Source organism: Gracilinanus agilis, chromosome 3 (assembly GCF_016433145.1).
Source record: "Gracilinanus agilis isolate LMUSP501 chromosome 3, AgileGrace, whole genome shotgun sequence".
Classification (NCBI taxonomy): domain Eukaryota; kingdom Metazoa; phylum Chordata; class Mammalia; order Didelphimorphia; family Didelphidae; genus Gracilinanus; species Gracilinanus agilis.
The window spans coordinates 217,971,474-217,989,888 of NC_058132.1; the positions used below are offsets into that span (position 1 = coordinate 217,971,474).

The following is an 18,415-nucleotide window of genomic DNA, read 5'->3' on the forward strand; positions in this document are numbered from 1 at the left end:
CTAGTAGAACGTCAGATACAGTCAGAAAGGGACATGCTATGGAAGAATCTTATATTTATTGTCTGGTGATTTTGCTTTAATTCATTAAGTGCTAAGAGGATTTATGTGGAATTTTGTTACTTTTAATTTATTTGTTGCTTTTTTTTGGTTGCTGATTATTAAAAATAAGTAAAAAAAAGACAAAAAGATGAACTACATATTGTGTTGGCAAGATGAAAAATCAATTTTGAATGCCATGAACTTGGATGATTCAAAGCTAGTTTTCTAGCTTTTGTTTATCTATAATTTACAAACAATATGAGTTCAAGCTTCATCTTTGTAATACATTGGTTGTGTGTCTAGACAAGTCATTTAACTTCTCAGTGCACTAGGCAATTCTTAAATATCATCAAGTTCCTGAAAGCTCTTCCAAAGACATCATAAATTAACACTGAAGGGACCAACAAGAGTGGAAAATAATTTCAAAGATTTAGTTTAACATTTATAGAATTTTGAGTTTCAAGCAGAAAAATAATCCATATTTTATTTGCCAGTTATTTTATGCTGTTTTTATTTCTGTTTAGTAATTTGATTAAATTGTGATGGTCTAAGAACATATTTTTCCTTGGGAGTTGAAAAAATGAAAAGCGGAACAATAAAAACATTTATTTGATAAATGACTCATTTCATATTCATGTATAAACTACCATAAAATTTTCCTATGAAATGCAGAAACAGATAATTAAATACAAATTAAATTCAAATTTTAAAATAATGGCAGATTGTGACCCAATTTATATGAGAAAATGAAACATAATTTTGATATTCACTTTCACTTATATGTTATTTTATTGTCTCAATTCAGTCATCAAAGCCATAATTCTGGAAGTTATTTCTTACCTTCTTGGGATATTCCAAATTGAGATGGAGTAGGATGAAGTTACTAAGGGAGATATAGACAATTTCATTTTTGGACCATTTTCATTCTTCCTTTTCCTTCCAGGAATGCAAGGAGATGGCCTCTGATGATAGATCCTCAAGGTCAAGCTAATAAATGGGTAAAGAATATGGAAAAAACCAATAGCCTTCACATAATTAAATTAAGTGATTCAGACTATGTAAGGACCCTGGAAAATTGCATCCAGTTTGGTACGCCTGGTAAGTAACTAAATAGTAAAACTGTGTATTACCAAAATGCCTGGAGAGGGCACAATTAACTCAAAAATTATTTAAGATGCAAAAAAGGACAAACGAGATATATATATATAAATAATGATTTTATTCTTCCATTTCATTATTTGATAATCAAATTAAACTTTGATAATTGTAATCACAGCAGGTTAGGAAATTTTCCATGCCTAAAGATTTGTTTGCAATGCTTTCTCTAATTTAACCGTTTTAATTGTTGCCTGAAGTTGGGCACACTTTAATTTTCATTATGATTCTGATTTTGCCTTTAAAGAGTCTATGTGATATACCAAAACTTGTTTACTAGACCATCAGTCCTGTTGACAATTTTTTCCTTTGTCTGTATGTAATGTGAACATTAAGGAATTGATGGCATCTGGTACTTTACTGTGTCGTTATCCCTTTCTCCTAATGAAGGTATCAAGAATATCATAATTACATTTCAGGAAAAATCTCATGTAATCTTTAGTTTTGTCAACTGAAGAACTTGGATTAAATATTTTATTGTTTGAGTAAATCCATGATTAATCATATTTTAAATTTAAACTACCCAAAAAAGATGTAGACATTTTATTTTCTATTTGAGATAGTACTGCTTAGCAAAAGTATCCTAAATAGTTTTAAATTTTTTTCTTATGAATTATGTAGATTTTAAGATTAATATTCAATATCGCCAAAGTATAATATTTATAAAGATTTATTAATATTTAACTATAGAGCTAGAGAAAACAGAGAGCACTCACCAAATCCCACTCATGTGGAAGACAGAGCGTAGAAAGGCATTACCCAAAACTTATATACAATCACTTAAAAAACGTACATAAACAGAAAAGAAAAGGGAATCTTGGGGCAAGGGAAGAATCCTGGGAGATGAAGTCTAATTTCCACATACACAATTATTATAATGAAGTATATACTTAAAAATGTTCATTTGAATCAGAGCAGGGTTTGATAGCTGTGGGAAATACGGAAATGAAAAAAATGCTAACATTCACAACTATATTGATTCATTCAGTAAATATTTAAAATTGTGTTGACATATTCAGTTTTTATAGACAGTATAGACAGTAGTGGATAGAGAGCTGTCCAGGCAAGTCTTTTAAATTCTCATTTTCCTAAATTCTCTAAGACTATAAGTCACAAAGCAGTTCTGGTCTGTATTAGTGGAAGGGAATTTCTCACTGGGAGCTTCCTACATCAATGAAATCACAGGTCCATCCCCCCACCAAAATGCAATGTGGTATTTATCCATTCAACAAGCATTTTCTGAACAAGGAGATAAAAGTGATGTTTGGTGCCCTCAAGAAGTTGATAGTTAAATGAGATTGGATGGTGGGAAGCAACATGTTTGTACATAAAAACAAAGCCATGTACAATGAGATAAATGTTAATTCAATTTACTTTGGGAGTTCAGAAGACAAAGGAGAGATAATTTCTCCCTGACTAATGTTAGAATCAGAATTTTAAAGCTTAATGTTCATATTACTCAGGCCTCATTTTGCAGTTGAGGAAACTGAGGAAAAACATATAATCAACAGTCATTTGTTAAGTGTCTCCTACGTGCCAGGCTCTGTGCTAGGTGCTGGAAATACAAAGAAAAGGGGAATGAGAAACTATAATTTGCCCAAGATCACACAACTAATTAGTGATGAAACTGGAGATAGACATTGTGGTCTTGTTCTTCTAGCTAACATTCTAGACCTCCTCCTATGACCTCAGTCTGTTCATCCATTCATCTGACCATTTCAAAAGTAAGTTTTTAAGCACAGTTAATAATTGATTAATATTCTTTTAAAATTCATCAAAGAGAAGGGACAAGTATCTTAAATCCATTTTTAGTTTTATGAAGAGTGAAACAGATGGTGGATGGTACAGCTATTTTTGCATTTAACCTTCAAGCAAATGAATCTGTCACTGTTACAGCTAAAAAAGCAAATGCAGTTGAGTCCCCTTCCATTGGAGCACCTGACTTTAGAGTTTGGGAAATTCTACAAAACAATAATGCAACTAAAGATAGATATGTTTTAGCTGATTTAAAGAAAGGAAATGAACACAGAAAGTGAATCATGTACATGTCACTAACAAATGACTGTCAATATGTATTTAAATATGCTACATTTTCACAAAAGATTTTAATCTTGGCTATAGGAGAATGTACTATGTCACATCTAACATTTAGAAAGAACAAAGAACTAATTATTTAGATTTTGTGTATATTTCTGTCACTAGGATCAACCATATATTTACTTTAAATGAGATTGTCTTGCTTAAAGCAAGATGGCTGGATATATGAAAATTAGTTTGCTTTTCGGTTTCAAACTGAGGACATTTCTTTTTTTTAAATTGTAAAATAGTTTATTTTTATTTTTTATTTTTATTTTGAATATTTTCCCCTAGTTACATGTTTCATGTTCTTTCCCTCTTCCCCAAGTCCCCCTGACCCCCCTTAGCCGATGCACAATTCCACTGGGTTTTACATGTATCATTAATCAAGACCTAATTCCATATTATTGATAGTTGACTAGAGTTATCGTTTAGTGTCTACATCCCCAATAATAAAACTGAGGACATTTTTTAAGGGAAGAAACATTGGAAAGTGTAGTTTATTCATTAATAATATTAACACACAAAACTACATTCCCTAGTGTGCTCTCAATATCCCTATATGCCTAGACAACTTTTCATGTACATAAAGAGCTAAGAACTTTTGCCCATCTTCCATGGGACGTTCCTAATAAACTAAACAAAGCAAAGAATCGTGGTGGACGGTCAACCTTATGGTAATGTTATCTTCTGTCTCTATGAATGTAATGGGTACATCCAGTGATTTAAGTAATGTGAATATCCTATTATGAATTTGTTCTAGTATTGCTGGAAAATGTTGGGGAAGAACTAGATCCTGTCCTCGAACCTCTTCTACTAAAGCAGACATTTAAGCAGGGTGGGAGTGTATGTATCCGACTTGGTGACACTACAATTGAATATGCACTTGACTTCCGCTTCTACATTACAACTAAACTAAGAAATCCACATTATCTTCCTGAAACATCTGTTAAGGCCAGTATTTGACAATAAATGTATTTCTAGTCCTATTTTTATAATGAACCTTTTTCCCTTTCCTAGTAGCTTACATAAATGTGCATTCTGTAAATGGGCAACTTTTTCATTTTGAATATTTCCTGAGAGTATTATAATGATGTGTAAATGTTGCTTTTGACAGTGCTTAAGTAAAATATATTTCCTTGCTATTCTTTGAAAGCTAATCTAAATTTAATTCTTCCTGTCAATAGTCCTTCCAGATGTGTATTGTTTAAAATTGAAGCTTTATGCAATCATGCTTTCTCTTATGTATCATCAAACAATAGTATACTAATTGAATTTTTTTCCTTAATAGAATTTAGCATTTTCTGCTTCTCGGCATAAGATTTTTTTCTCCATTTTATTCTCTTGAGCTATTTGAAAGAGATGTTTTCTTTCATAAGCATTTTAGAGATTAGATGCTGCCAGGTTCTTTAGGAGATAAAGGGGTCTTGGAGCATCAGGGACTAAAAGACAATAGACCTTAATCAGATATACATGACTCAAACCAAAACCAGGAAATAAGCAAAATGGATAATGAATTTGATGGCAAACATGAAGAAAGCATTAAAACAGTGGCAATGGTTCAGGACTAGGAGAAGGGAGAAAGGGAATTTAGCAAAATATGGAGAGTTTTTTTAAATGGTGGTTGCAAGATCTTCTCTGGATGTGGTAAAGATTAGACAGATAACCTCCTACAAATGTACACCTCCAGAGGCAGAGGAAAAAAATAGGTAAAATTTTTTGGGGTTATGATTACAAGAGGTAATGGAAATATTTCTAACAATGAAATAAGACTCTAAGGAAAAGACTAGAACCTTTATTTTTTCCCCTTACTGAAATATAGGACTTAACAAGGTCAAGATTGGCAATGTGAAGCTGAATGTGATCTGCCTATAATTCTAGAAATTGTAGTGTTTGAGGTCATTTCATTTTAATTTAGAAAATACAGAACATGTTCTGAAAATAGGAGGAGAAAAGAATTTAGGTTAACAGTAGTCACCAGTGATTTATACTTGTGTGAAATATAAGGCTAATATGTATCTCAAAACACTTAAAAATGTTTCTAAAATATGAACGTTCCAAATTTATAGAATGTCTGATAAATTTAAACTTGGGGAGGATTTTATGATTTTTTTGTGGAAAAAAATTTATAACTATATCCTTAATTTGTTATGAATGAAGCATCCATAAATATTGAATGAGTGTCTACTCTAGAGCAGGCATTGTGCTAGGTACCATCCAGAAAGTTAGACATAAATCCTTGGCATTAAGGCGCTTCTAGCCCAGTAAAGAAACAAACATGTCCACAACTAACAGTAATACAATTAAGTATCATAAAAGTACAAACCGTGCTACGGAAGTACAGAGAAGGTAGACATCACTTGCACAGGGAGAAACCCGGGACAGTTTCATGGAAGAAATAGCATTTCAGTTGTGACTTAAAGGATAGGTAGAATTTGACAGGTGGCAATTTGGTAAAGATGATGCGATCTTTATCAATTAAATCAAGAAATATGTTGACGTAGAAATGTTGCTTATAAGTGAAACAGAATGAAATGATAAAGCATTAAATATAAACCCCAATGTTAAGTAATGGATTACCAAAATTCCTAGAAATAAAGAACAAGAGAAAAAATTAAATAGTAAATAAAACATGCAGAAAACGGCACACATAACAGAAAAATCTAGTTCAACATTGACTTATAGTAGTAGTCACAAGACTCTAGGGAAGAAACTGATCTATGAGTCACTATCAAAATCCTCAAGATCCCTAGAGTATCTTATTGCTTCATTATTTTTAATTGCTTGGATTGATTAAACAGGGATTAGGAAACATAGTGAAGCAGTTACTTGCTTTCATTTACAAATTAGGATCCTTTCTTAGAATCCTATACAAAGAATTGTGTACCTCTTCCTCTGAAAAGGCACCAAAGGGATGATGATACAGACATAGTGCAGAAAAGTATTCATTTAGAACGAAACAAAATTTATTGATGAAGCTGCATTATTTTTTAGTTCTAAACATATATGAAACATAAGACTAGGACTTTTAAAAACTTGGAGCGTAAAGGGTTCAACATTAAAAGAATATGAAATAATTCTTCCTTCCATTTGAATAAAGTTACTGTATTCTTTTAAAGCATTCATTTTACCAGTAGTGTTTTATTAATGCAACCTTCTTTGTACTACATTCCTTATGTCAAATGTGAATAATTACAAAGCTTTCAACGTGTTGCTCCTATATATAATGTAAATATATATATATATATATGCTGAAGCACAAAACCATATAGCTCCTACATATATATACTAAAGTACAAAACAATATAGCTCTTGTTATTGTTATTAATATAAAAGCAAAATTTTAAGAATTTTTAATTTTATAATTTAATGTTTAAATTGTAAAACATTTTCTTAAAGTCATTTGTTTTCTAATTCCTTTTATTCCTTTATTATAAATCACTATATTTTAGGGTCTCTACATTTCCATTTCTTACTTAATTTTTTGCAGTGGGATTTTGGAACTTTATTCACATCTCTACTTAAGAACCTTTCACCAAAAATGAATTTAAAATAATTGTGTTAAATTAAATTAAATTGATTAAAATAATTTCATATATCAAAAGTATTAGTGTTCAAGTTGACTGTTATTTTGAAAAATTATATCTTACTCTCCCCTTACTCAGTAAATGTCATGTTTACTTGGTTAAAAATAGTGCTGTTTCTTTTATTTTGAGTTTAATTGGAATTTTGTTACTTTTTTCACTTCCCATCTCATTCATTTATTCAGTTCATTTTATAAGCATTTATTAAAGCATACTATGTGCCAGGCACTATGTGAAGCCCTGAGAATACAAAACCAAAAACTAAATGGTCCTTGCTATTTTCTAACTGGTGTGAGAGGAGAAGGGGAAGTACCATGTACACAGCTAAATAAACTTTTTAAAAATGTATACAAAATAAATGACTGTTCTTTTCGCTAGCTAGACCTCATCTTCCAGCTATTCTCTCACTTATTCTATTTAAACTCTTCCCCCTGAAACACTTCTAATTCAGGGCACTTAAGCATTGTTTATATTTTGATTTTATGGCTGTGGCCTGCATATTCCCAAATGAGAGAGTGACCCTAAAGGTGTGATTTAAACCATGAATCACAGCCCTTGTCAAAGAAATATCAGAATACATAGAATAAGTAAATACTTGTCTTGAATTTACTTTCCAAAGAAGACCAATACTTCACTGTAAACTTTGCACCAATAGAATAATGAAGGAGACATGTATAGTGCATTGGTTATTGATGGTATAAGGAACAATCAATGGCTTCCAGACATCTTCAGGAATAATAGAGTAACGGCTCATGAACAGGAAATTTGAGCATCAGAAAATGAAAATATCCCTGCCAAGGGAGAGAACATGGTAGCAGGAATGGGTAGACTGAAATAAGCAAAACTAAACAATTAAGTATTAAGGAATGGTCTCTCAAACAAAACACTGAAAGGTAAAGTTCTTAATTCACTTTTGTATAAAGTTTGTCATTATAATTCAGGAAGGTTCATATACTAAGGATACTTTTAAAAACCTAATCTCCGTGTTCTTTTTTCCTTTCTCTTGTTTTTTTTTCTTACCTTTTACAACTGTTTTTAAATGAGAATAGGTTAGTATTTCAATTATGAGGAAATTCTCTTAATCTAATTGTTTTGTATCTGTCATTGAAAGACTTGTCAGCTATTTTTTAGTTTTTAACATGGATATGTTAATCACCTTTACACTTCCTCATTTGGGAATGACGTTATATGTTTTTTAAATATAATCTATAAATTCCAGTTCCTAAAAATAATTTAAAATTCGCCTTCTTATGTAACTTTCTAGGCTAAATAAAATGTGCTTTGGGAAAGATTTCTTAAAGTGTTTTATGTGGGGATTTGGTCAATAGACAGTATAGTTTTATTGACAAGGGGCCTAAAGAATGTGTTTTTGTAAAAACTTTCATTTATAGGTCACATTGCTGAACTTTATGATAACTCCTGAAGGAATGCAAGATCAGCTTCTTGGAATTGTAGTAGCACGAGAGAGACCAGATCTTGAAGAAGAAAAGCAAGCCTTGATATTACAGGGGGCTGAAAACAAAAGGTCTCACATTTTGTTAAATTATGCATCTTGCTTATCTTATATGTAGAGATCTAAAATTTATTAACGTGTACGTTGAAGATAAGATCTCTTCTGTACTTTAAAAGAGGACATTGAAATTCCAACTGGAAATGATCCTCTAGAATATCTGATTTTAAAATAATCATTTAAAAACTATTTTGTAAAAATTTTATATATCAGTACTTTTACTTAAATTATTAGAAAACAGTTACCCATATTTCAAGACAAGTGCATTTTCAGATATATAAATAATGTTCTCATTAGTACAAAAGTTCAACTATTTATCACACAACTTTGAATTTGTAAGAAATCAATATTTTTATTTAGACCACTTTACCCCCAAACAACTGTTCCACAAATTTTAGTGTGTACAAATATCTATTAGACTTCAAGTACTGTATAAGTGAGGAAAACAGAACAATATGATTGGTCCACTTTGTTTGTTCAAAACTGAAATCAGAAAGGTCCTGGTGTTACCAGGTATTACCAGCTATGTGACTGTGTGCAACTCACTTACTCATCGAGTTTCCTTTTCCTTTTCAATGAGACAGTGTTAATAAAATTTGCCCTGCCTCAACTCACAGGAATGAGGAAAGAAAAATACTTTTTACAAACTATAAAGTAAAGCTATCATCATCATCATCATCATTATTATCACTCCAGTTGGTTTATTTAAATGATCTCTCTTTATGGAGTGGAATGGCTTGTCTTTGTCACATTTTTCAAAACAAGTGGATTCAGAATGTAACATCAATCTTTATGTGACTAACTACATCTTTTGTTATAAAAGAATATATATATTTTTAAGAGTGTAAACATAAAGTATTTTATTTTTTCTTTAATGAAACCTCTGCATTTTATTTCAGGCAATTAAAAGAAATAGAAGACAAGATTTTAGAAGTTCTTTCATCTTCAGAAGGCAACATATTAGAAGATGAAACTGCTATTAAGATATTATCTTCCTCCAAGGCTTTAGCTAATGAGATTTCTGAGAAACAGGCAGTAGCTGAAGACACAGAGAAAAAGATTGATGCCACCCGTTTGGAATACCGGCCAATTGCCATTCATTCGTCAATCCTCTTTTTCTCAATAGCTGATTTAGCTAACATTGAACCCATGTACCAGTACTCACTCACTTGGTTTATTAATCTTTTTGTCCTGTCTATAGAAAATTCAGAGAAATCTGAAATTTTGCAAGTAAGGTATGTGAGATAAATACTAATTAATGCATGTATATCAGAAAATGTTTCATAGCTTTCATTATTATTTTAGTAGTGTTGCAGCAGTTGCTCCAAAATGAACCTGATTAATCATTATCCCTGAAATAAACTTAGGATTTAGGAGCTGAACAGATGTGTCTAAATTCGACCTGTTAAGTTATTCTTCAGTGAACCATTTGCAAATAGATGTGCAATTCTAGTAATAAAAAATCTTTAACTTACTGTTTGAAAATTTTATTAATAATTATTAGATATTTTAGATACCTGTAAGTGAAAATCATACTTGGAAAGTGCTGATAAAAATCAGTGGCTATTTTTTACAATATTATTTTTATGAATAATCTTCCTTAAATGAAATCCTTTTTTTCCTTTGAATATCCTATATTTGGTCATTAATAATAAGTTTTTTTTACTTTAATGAGAATTAATTTGTAACAAAATTAAGACTGTTTTAAGTTACTATATGAATAAAACAGAATTTACATGCCTTTGAATTCATTAGATGATTTTTATAATTCTATATTGCACATTTTAAACTTCTATGGTATTTTAAAATATTTAATATCTAAAATATGCTTGGGAAAAAAAATAGATCTACTGATCCAAAAATATAATTTAAAGAAACTGTGTAAACCCTCTAGTTCTCTTTTTTTGACTGGCTATCTCTGTATGAAGTCACATATTTTAGTTTCCTGTCAAGTGTAAGCTTTAATGAATACTATGCTTAAAGACTCATATTTGTACTTAAAAAGTCTATTATAGAAATCCAAGATTTTAATCTCAGTAAAGACTGAGATAATATTTCTTTACATGTAATTTTTTAAATTTTTTTTCTTTCCCAAGGAGCCTTTCACCTATTCAGAATACTGAAGTTTTTTTTTAAACTAGTATATTTTAGACATGATTATTTGTTATTCTCCATCCGATACAAAGTGGGAATACTAAATACAGCATTGAAATGCTGCTGTATGATTTTCGTTTATGGCTTGTATTGATAATCCTTCCCTTTCATCTAAGCCACTGTGTCAAAATGGTGAAAGAATAACAGAATCTCTAGGGAAGAAATGCAGTAATGGAAATGGATCTCAAAAGTTAATTCTTTTTGTTTGAGACTATCAGCAATCCCTTTAGATTATTCTATATTCAACATGTTTCTAACAATTTTATAATTTGTACAGACTAATAGCAAAAAAAGAAGGAAGGAGAAAACTGACCTCTAAAAATGAAAAAGTCCCCATGCCATCCTAGTTCCTACTTTCATGAAGTGAAGTATACTATTTCATTTATAAAATAAACAGCAGTAAGCTCTTAGGAGTATGAAAATTATGTGTTGAATAGAATTAAGAAAATTCCTGTGTTTTCCCTTTGTTAATGTAGCTTATCATCTCTTAAGACAAAGCTGCTAAGACATTTTCTTATTTTAAAAAGTTGTCTGCTTTTTTTTTTTACTTTGTGATTTATGGCTAGTATTCTCTAACTTGAGAATGAATTTAGAGCCCATCCAACAATAATAATGTCTCCTTCATTAGAACTGCAGCATAGATCTAAAATTTTTAAACCAACAATAAAATTTAGCATTTCTTTCTGACTTAGATAGGAGATCTGATTCAAAATTAGAAACTGAACTAACTTGCCAATGGCTAAAGTCTATAAATAAAATCTTCCAACAATCAGAACATTTTTTATAGTAATGCTCTCAAGTCAATGGATTAATAATTTCTGTTGATTAAGGGTTTTCAGTACAATGAAAAAAAAAGAGGTTCAAAATTAGTCTTCAGAAAAGACATGTGGATAGTAGGAACAATTTGCTATTTTCCCAGGTCTGACCTTTTTTCACTCATTTTCATTTAGGGAAATTATCTGCTAAATAAATCTCTAGGTGAAGACTAAAAGTGTCAAGACAAAAACACTTTACTAACCTACTTTAACAGCCAGTTGGTAGATGCTAGTCAGTTGAAAGATTTAGCTTATTCAATATAGTAAGGAGTAGTATGACAGAACCAGGAATACCTGGGTTCAAGTGGTATAGTGGGAAGGACACTGGCTTTGGAATCAGAAGACCAAATTCTAACTCTGATGCTTATATGACCTTGGGAAAGTCATGTAACATGTCTAGGGTTCTATTTTTTCATCTGTAAAATGAAGAGGTTGACCTAGATGCCTTCTGAGGACCCTTTCAGCTCAAAATATACAATCTAATTCCCTACCTCTAGAGCATATTGTCTATGTCTAGGTGATACTGGACAAGTTGCTTAACCTCTTAATGCCTCAGGCAAGTCTATGATGACAAATTTCAGAGAAGATGCTAAACTGTATCACAGCTACCCTGAAAAAATATAAGGAGACCTTTTAGTGAGACCTTCACATAGTAAACTGGTTAGACATCTTACTGAAATGGGAATTAATTATGCTTTATTAGCAATCAGATTAATGGTCATTATAGGTAAGCTGAGTAAGGGATAGACATCCCTGTTTGATTTGAGGGATACAAGAACAGCCTGTCTATACCACAATTAGAGAGTTAGTCCTTTATATTATCATTTTATCTCAAGGAGTTCTTTCTTAGAATACAAATTCCCCTCAAGGGAGGGGGTATTGCATACTTTGGCCACCTCTGAAACCAGACTTTAAATGTAGGAAGGGGACCTAAGGTTCATCTAGTATAACAATTAAACAGAATTCCTCTCTAAAACATCTTCAAGTGATCTCTGGGTCTCCCCATGGAGATTTCCTGGGAGGGAGATTCTATTGAGGTAGCCCATTCCATCTGGAGACAATTCTAATTCTTCGCACTTTTTACCTTAACTCAAGTTAAAATTTGCTTCTCTCAAACTCTTCTAAAACTTCCAACAGTATCAATTTAATTCAGTGATTCCCAAAGTGGGTGCCACCACCCCCTGGTGGCTGCTGCAATGATCCAGAGGGATGGTAATGGCCACAGGTGCATTTTTCTTTCCTATTAATTGCTATTAAAATTTTTTAAAAATTAATTTCCAGAGGGCTAAATAATATTTTTTTGGAAAGAGGGCAGTAGGCCAAAAAAGTTTGGCAACCACTGATTTAATTGAACAACCATTTCTCAAGTCTTCTGTATGTATTGAGAGGCAGCATGATAGAGTTCGTAGGGCATTGGACTTCTGGGGAAAAATATCTGGGTTAAGATTTCACATCAAGCATTTACTATGTGATCTTAGTTGGACAAGTTACTTACACTTTCTGAGCCTCACTTTCCCAATCTATAAAATGGGGATAATGATTTTAATAATGGCACCTATTCAACTGTCATTACAGGAATTTTTTTAAAAAGCCATGGTGAACTAGTCCGACTCTACCCTGTCCTTTTGAGTGCCTTGCCCCCTTATATCAACAATCGTGACCTGTCAAGCTTTAGCCATGTATCACTGATGGAATCCTTTGCCTTTGCACCTACACATTTGTTCCTCAACATAGGTAGAGAAAAGCATACAACCATTCTGACTGTTGCTGTTGTTCAATCATTTCAATCATGTCTGACTTTTCATGACCCTGGTTGAAGTGTTTTTTGGCAAACATACTGGAGTGGGTTGCCATTTTTCTCTAGTTTATTTTACAGATGAGGAATTGAGGCAGCATCTGAGACCAGATTTGAACTCTCAAAGATTAGTATTCCTGACTTTGGGCCTGTCACACTGTGCCACCTATGCAACAGGCTATTACAGTTGTCCAGGCATGAGGTGATAAGGGCTCACATTAGAGTGGTAAGAGTGCCAAAGAAGAGAAGGGAATATATTTTAGAGATGTTGCAAAGGTGACTTCAACAGGCATTGGCCATAGATTGGATAGATGGAGAAGAAGGAGAGAATGAAGATTCAAAGATGACATGGAGATTGTAAGCCTGAGGAAATGGAAAGTGTTGTTGCCCTAGAGAATAACAGGAAGTTAGGAGGTGGAGAGGACTTTGGGGGAAAATTATGAGTTTTGACTGGACAGATTTCTGTCATTGTCTCTTCCTTCACATTTGTCTCACATTAAAAGGTAGACTTACTCCTTACTACTCCTGCAGCTGTCTTTTGTGGCTAAACTTCTTGAAAAGACCATCTACAATAATTGCCTTCACATACTCTCCTTTTACTTCTTAATTCCATACCATCCAGCTTTCAACCTCATTATTCCACTGAAACATTATTCCACTCTCTACAAAATGGGCAAATATAGAGGCCTTTTCCCCATCCACATTCTTTTTGACTTCTCCGTCACCTTGGAGGCTACTGATCACCCTCTTTTCCTTGTTACTCTCTTCTTTCTAGATTTTCAGGACACTACATTCTCCTGGTTCTCCTCTTACCCTTCTGCCAACTCCTCGGTTTCCTTTGCTGGATCCTCCTCCAGCTCATGACCTCTAGATGTGGGTGTAGGTGTCCCAGTGGTTTCTTTCCTAGTTCCTCTATTCTTTTCCATCTATATCAATTCACTCTGTGATCTCGTAAGGTGCCATGGATTTGATTACCATCTCTATGTGAATGATTCTCAGATCAGTCTCTCCTGCCATAACTTCTCTGCTGACCTTCATTCTCACATTTACAACTTTTTCTCAGACATCTCAAACTGGATATCTGGTAGACATCTTAAACATTTGTACATGTTAATGTCCAAATAAAACTCAGAATCTTTCCCTAAACCCTCCGCTCCTCCTAACTTCCTATTACTGTCAAGGGTTGTTTTCCTAGTCCCTCAGGCTGACAATTACAAGTCATCCTTAACTCTTCATTATCTCTCATCCTCCATCTTCCATCCAATCCATGGCCTGAGGAAATCACATTTGCCACCACTCTAGGGTAGGCTCTTACCATCTCATACCTGGGCTATTGTAATAGCCCACTGGTAGTAGGTCTGGCTGCCTTGAGGCTCTCCATATCTTAAATCATCCTCCATTGAGCTGCCAAAGTAATTTTCTTGAAACAAAGATGGTACCATGTCACCCTTCTACTCAGTAAACACCAATGGATCCCTCCTGTCTCCTGGTTCAAATCCTCTGTTTGGTCTTCTAAGTCCTTTATAAGCCAGGCTGGTTCTGCCTTTATAGTCTTTATTTTTAACTCTTGCTTTTCATCTTCTCTCTCTCTCTGTATATTATATATATATATATATATATACATACATACATGCCAATTACATGTAATAACAAATTTCCACATAAGTTTTCCCAAGTTATATGATTGAACTTATCTCCCTTTCTTTCTTCTCTTCCCCCCTCCCAGTGCTGGCAGGCAATTTGATCTGGGTTGTACATGTATTTTCATCCTTACCTTCTATCGTAAAATCAATACTGTGTATTGGTCCCAAGGCAGAAAAGTAGTACTGGCTAGGCAATGAGGGTTAAGTGACTTATGTTGGGTCACCCAGCTGAGGCCAGGAGATGATTCTTCTCAACTTCAAGCCTGGCACTCTAACCACTGAATCACCTAGCTATCCCTGCCTTTACAATGTTACTCTACATCAGTGATTCCCAAAGTGGGTGCCACTGCCCCCTGGTGGGTCCAGGGGAGCGGTGATGGCCACAGGTGCATTTGGGGGCGGTGAATATAGTATGTGACAGGGGGCGCTAAGTAATATTTTTTCTGGAAAGGGGGAGGTAGGCCAAAAAAGTTTGGGAACCACTGCTCTACATCACATATTTCTTGATCCAGTGACACTGACCTCCTTGCAATTTCTCAAATATGACACTCCTTCTTTTAGCTTCTAATGTTGTTGGTTTTTTTTTTTTTTAATAATCGTCACCCATGCTTGGAATGGCCTCCTCATTTCTGCCTACTGGCTTTCATGAAGTCCCAATCAAAATCCTTTCTAATACAGAAACCATTAGTGTCGTATCAGTGCCCTCTTAATTCTGATGCCTTCCTTTTTAAAAAAAATTAGTTCCTATTTTCCCCTGTATATAGCTTCTTTAGACATATTTGTTTGTTATCTTCCCCATTAGATTGTGAGTGACTTGAAGACAATGACTTTCTTTAGCCTCTTTTTGTATCCTAGCATTTGTCCCAGGCACTTAATAAATGCTTATTGACTGGCTGTTATTACAATATGGAAAATTAATATTTAGTTGTAATAATTTTATATGAAACCTTAAACCTCCAGTGTTGAGGGTCAGCCAGCTTCCAAACTAAAGTAATTTACTCTCAGATCTCACTTTTTACTTTTTTATTTTAATTTTAAAAATTGTTTTTTACTTAAATTTATTTTACTTTTTTACTTTAATTTACTAGAATGGCTTTTGTTGAAGGCAAGGTAGAGACCTGCTCCTTTTATATGTGCAAATGAAAACTCTCTTAGTTAAGAAAATTCAGCAAACTCTAGCTTCCACATTGAATTGCAGTGACCCAATCACATGACCAGGAAGAGGGGGTAGCTGGCGTCCTTAAGACCCCCCTCTTCCTATGATGAAGTAATGAAGGAGGAGGTAGGGTCTCTAAATCCCCCTCCTCAGTGGTTATTTAACAATAAGAGATGTTTTGGGGAGGGACAGAATGGCAAGGTCGCGAGGGGTACATACTGGCCTGAAGAGTACCTCACTCTCTTTTGCTGCTTATATGCTTTTGTCCTACTCTTTGGCCCTGCTCACTGTCTTGGATTGTGGAGAGAGCATGTTGGCTATTTTAGATTGTCTTGAGTATTTGATACATTAACTTAAAATTAAGTAATATTGCCTCTCGAGAATTTCAATCATTACAACTATTTTGCTTCTCAATTTGAATTGGCTATGAAATACTATTTCAAAATCAAACCAAAGTGTTTGTGATCATTTGAGGAAATTACTAACTTGTCATGTTTCCTAAGGACAAAAAAGCACTATTTTAACCACTTCAATTAATTTAATCTAAAATAGTGAATATGTATATATTTATTTTATAAATGTTGACAGGACATTTCCTAAAATTAATTTTCTTTTACCAAAATTTGGACATTTTTTAGAGGCAGAAAACATTATTTCTGACTAGTATACTTCTTTTTTCTAAATTCTATGGAGTAGACCAGAGATAAGAAGGTTTTGGGGGTGTTTTTTTTCCTTTAGGATGCTAAAAGATATTCAAGAGAGTCCTTATAAGGCCAAGGTCTATCCTGGACAGTAGAGATTAAAATAATTATGTTTTCCTCTTAATTCAAAGATCTAGATTAGAACAAAGCAAAAAAAGCTTTTTACTTTCCTATTTTCCAAAATATTTTTAGTTGCAAAGAAAACACAACTTAATGAGTTGGGGGAACAAAGAGGAGGTGGTTTATTTGTTATGAACTAAGAACTTGAGATCAATTCTAGCACTGATAATGAGTTTCAGTTATCTTCTATAGTGGTCTATGTCAATTCAACAAGTACTTTTTTTCTTTGTCCTGAAGTTCTGGGAAATTTTCTTGTATTATTTTTTGCTTTGTGTTTTCTTGACTTATTCTGATAGACCTATAGGAGTCTCTGTGAATCCTATCTTCAAGATCACTATGTTTTGCTTGTACAGAAATCATGTTTTCATTTAATATTATTATTTTTCTTTCTCTCAAACTGTCTTTTACTTCTGTGTATTTATATTCCCTGTCAATTATTCTGCCTTTTGCTTCTTTGGTGAGACTTGACATCTTTAGTTCCCTGAAATGTCTATTAATACTTTCCCAGAATACTACATTTTTATGGGCCTCCTTTACTGCAGACCTCTTTGCTTTGAGTTCTAGATTCTAGAGATATCAGTTAAATGTAAGTTGCTTTTAATGCAAGGTCTCACATGCCTCTATGATTCCTTTAGTTATTGATGGTGCCTTGTTTTTCCCCCAGTATATTCTGCCACAAAAATCTTTAAGCAGTTGAATTAAATTATTTATAACAAGTATTACACAATATGCTAAATATAATCTCTAATAGATATAATGAATCATATAAAATATATTTAAACGTAAATTTAATTAATTTTTATAAGTATGTGTTTATATACGTGTACTTACCCAAATGTGTATATACACACATATCTACACTCCTGGCTCTTTTTTTCTAACATATTAATATTCTGGTTATCGCTTGGAAAATTGCTCTGGGTCATCCTTTAGATTCTCAATCAGTTAGTTCACTTCAAAAGTAAAAGTTTATTTATTTGTCATATTCACCTAGAGGCCTCATTGCAGCCCAGCTACTTGTGTGTCATTTTTTGAAAAAGAAAGAAAGCCTTTCCCACTAGCTTGCGAATCAGTAGAGAATGAGTGCTTTCATTCAAATGTTTTAGTTATTGTTTTCAGTGACTTTGTTACGAAACTTTTTATCAAGGTTGCTAACTAAAAAAAATTGATTAATTCAATGCATGTGCTTTTCCTGTTAAGATGCTGCTGGTTGCTGGTGAAAAGCAGATAAAGATCTCAAAAAGTAGGGCTTGGATAATCCATAAATGAGATAGTTTATAAATAATTGAAAAGTTGGCTTTACTGCTATACAGTTTTTCGAAAATAGTAAGAAAAGATGTAGTTTTTACCTTTTGAAAGTTTCTCTTGATCTATCATCATTTTTTTAATTATAAAGGGATTTTAAAGTTTTGCTTCTTTTTAATAACACTAAATTTTCTTATGAAAATACTATGGTCTATGAGTAAGAACTGTATATTAATATAGTTAATTTTTCTAAGGGATTTTTTTAAGAAGGAAGGGAAATCTAGAATTTTATCTCTCTACTCTCAGCATAGAAACTCTTTCCATGAATGCTGATCCACATCTCATTGTTGTCTTGAAGTGTTGTCAATGACGCTGAGAAACTGAGTGGTTTGCTCATGGTCACACAATTACTACAAATAAAA

General features: G+C 33.0%; 1 protein-coding gene across 1 annotated transcript in view; it reads left to right on the top strand.

The window, feature by feature from the left end:
- Positions 1–18,415, top strand: part of DNAH7 (dynein axonemal heavy chain 7) — a 371,101-nt gene that overhangs the window by 283,013 nt on the left and 69,673 nt on the right. Inside the window, exons 46-49 of the mRNA XM_044669069.1 lie at positions 983–1,137; positions 4,034–4,224; positions 8,246–8,379; positions 9,264–9,599. Coding sequence (XP_044525004.1) covers positions 983–1,137; positions 4,034–4,224; positions 8,246–8,379; positions 9,264–9,599 — 816 coding nt within the window. The remainder of the gene's footprint in view (positions 1–982; positions 1,138–4,033; positions 4,225–8,245; positions 8,380–9,263; positions 9,600–18,415) is intronic.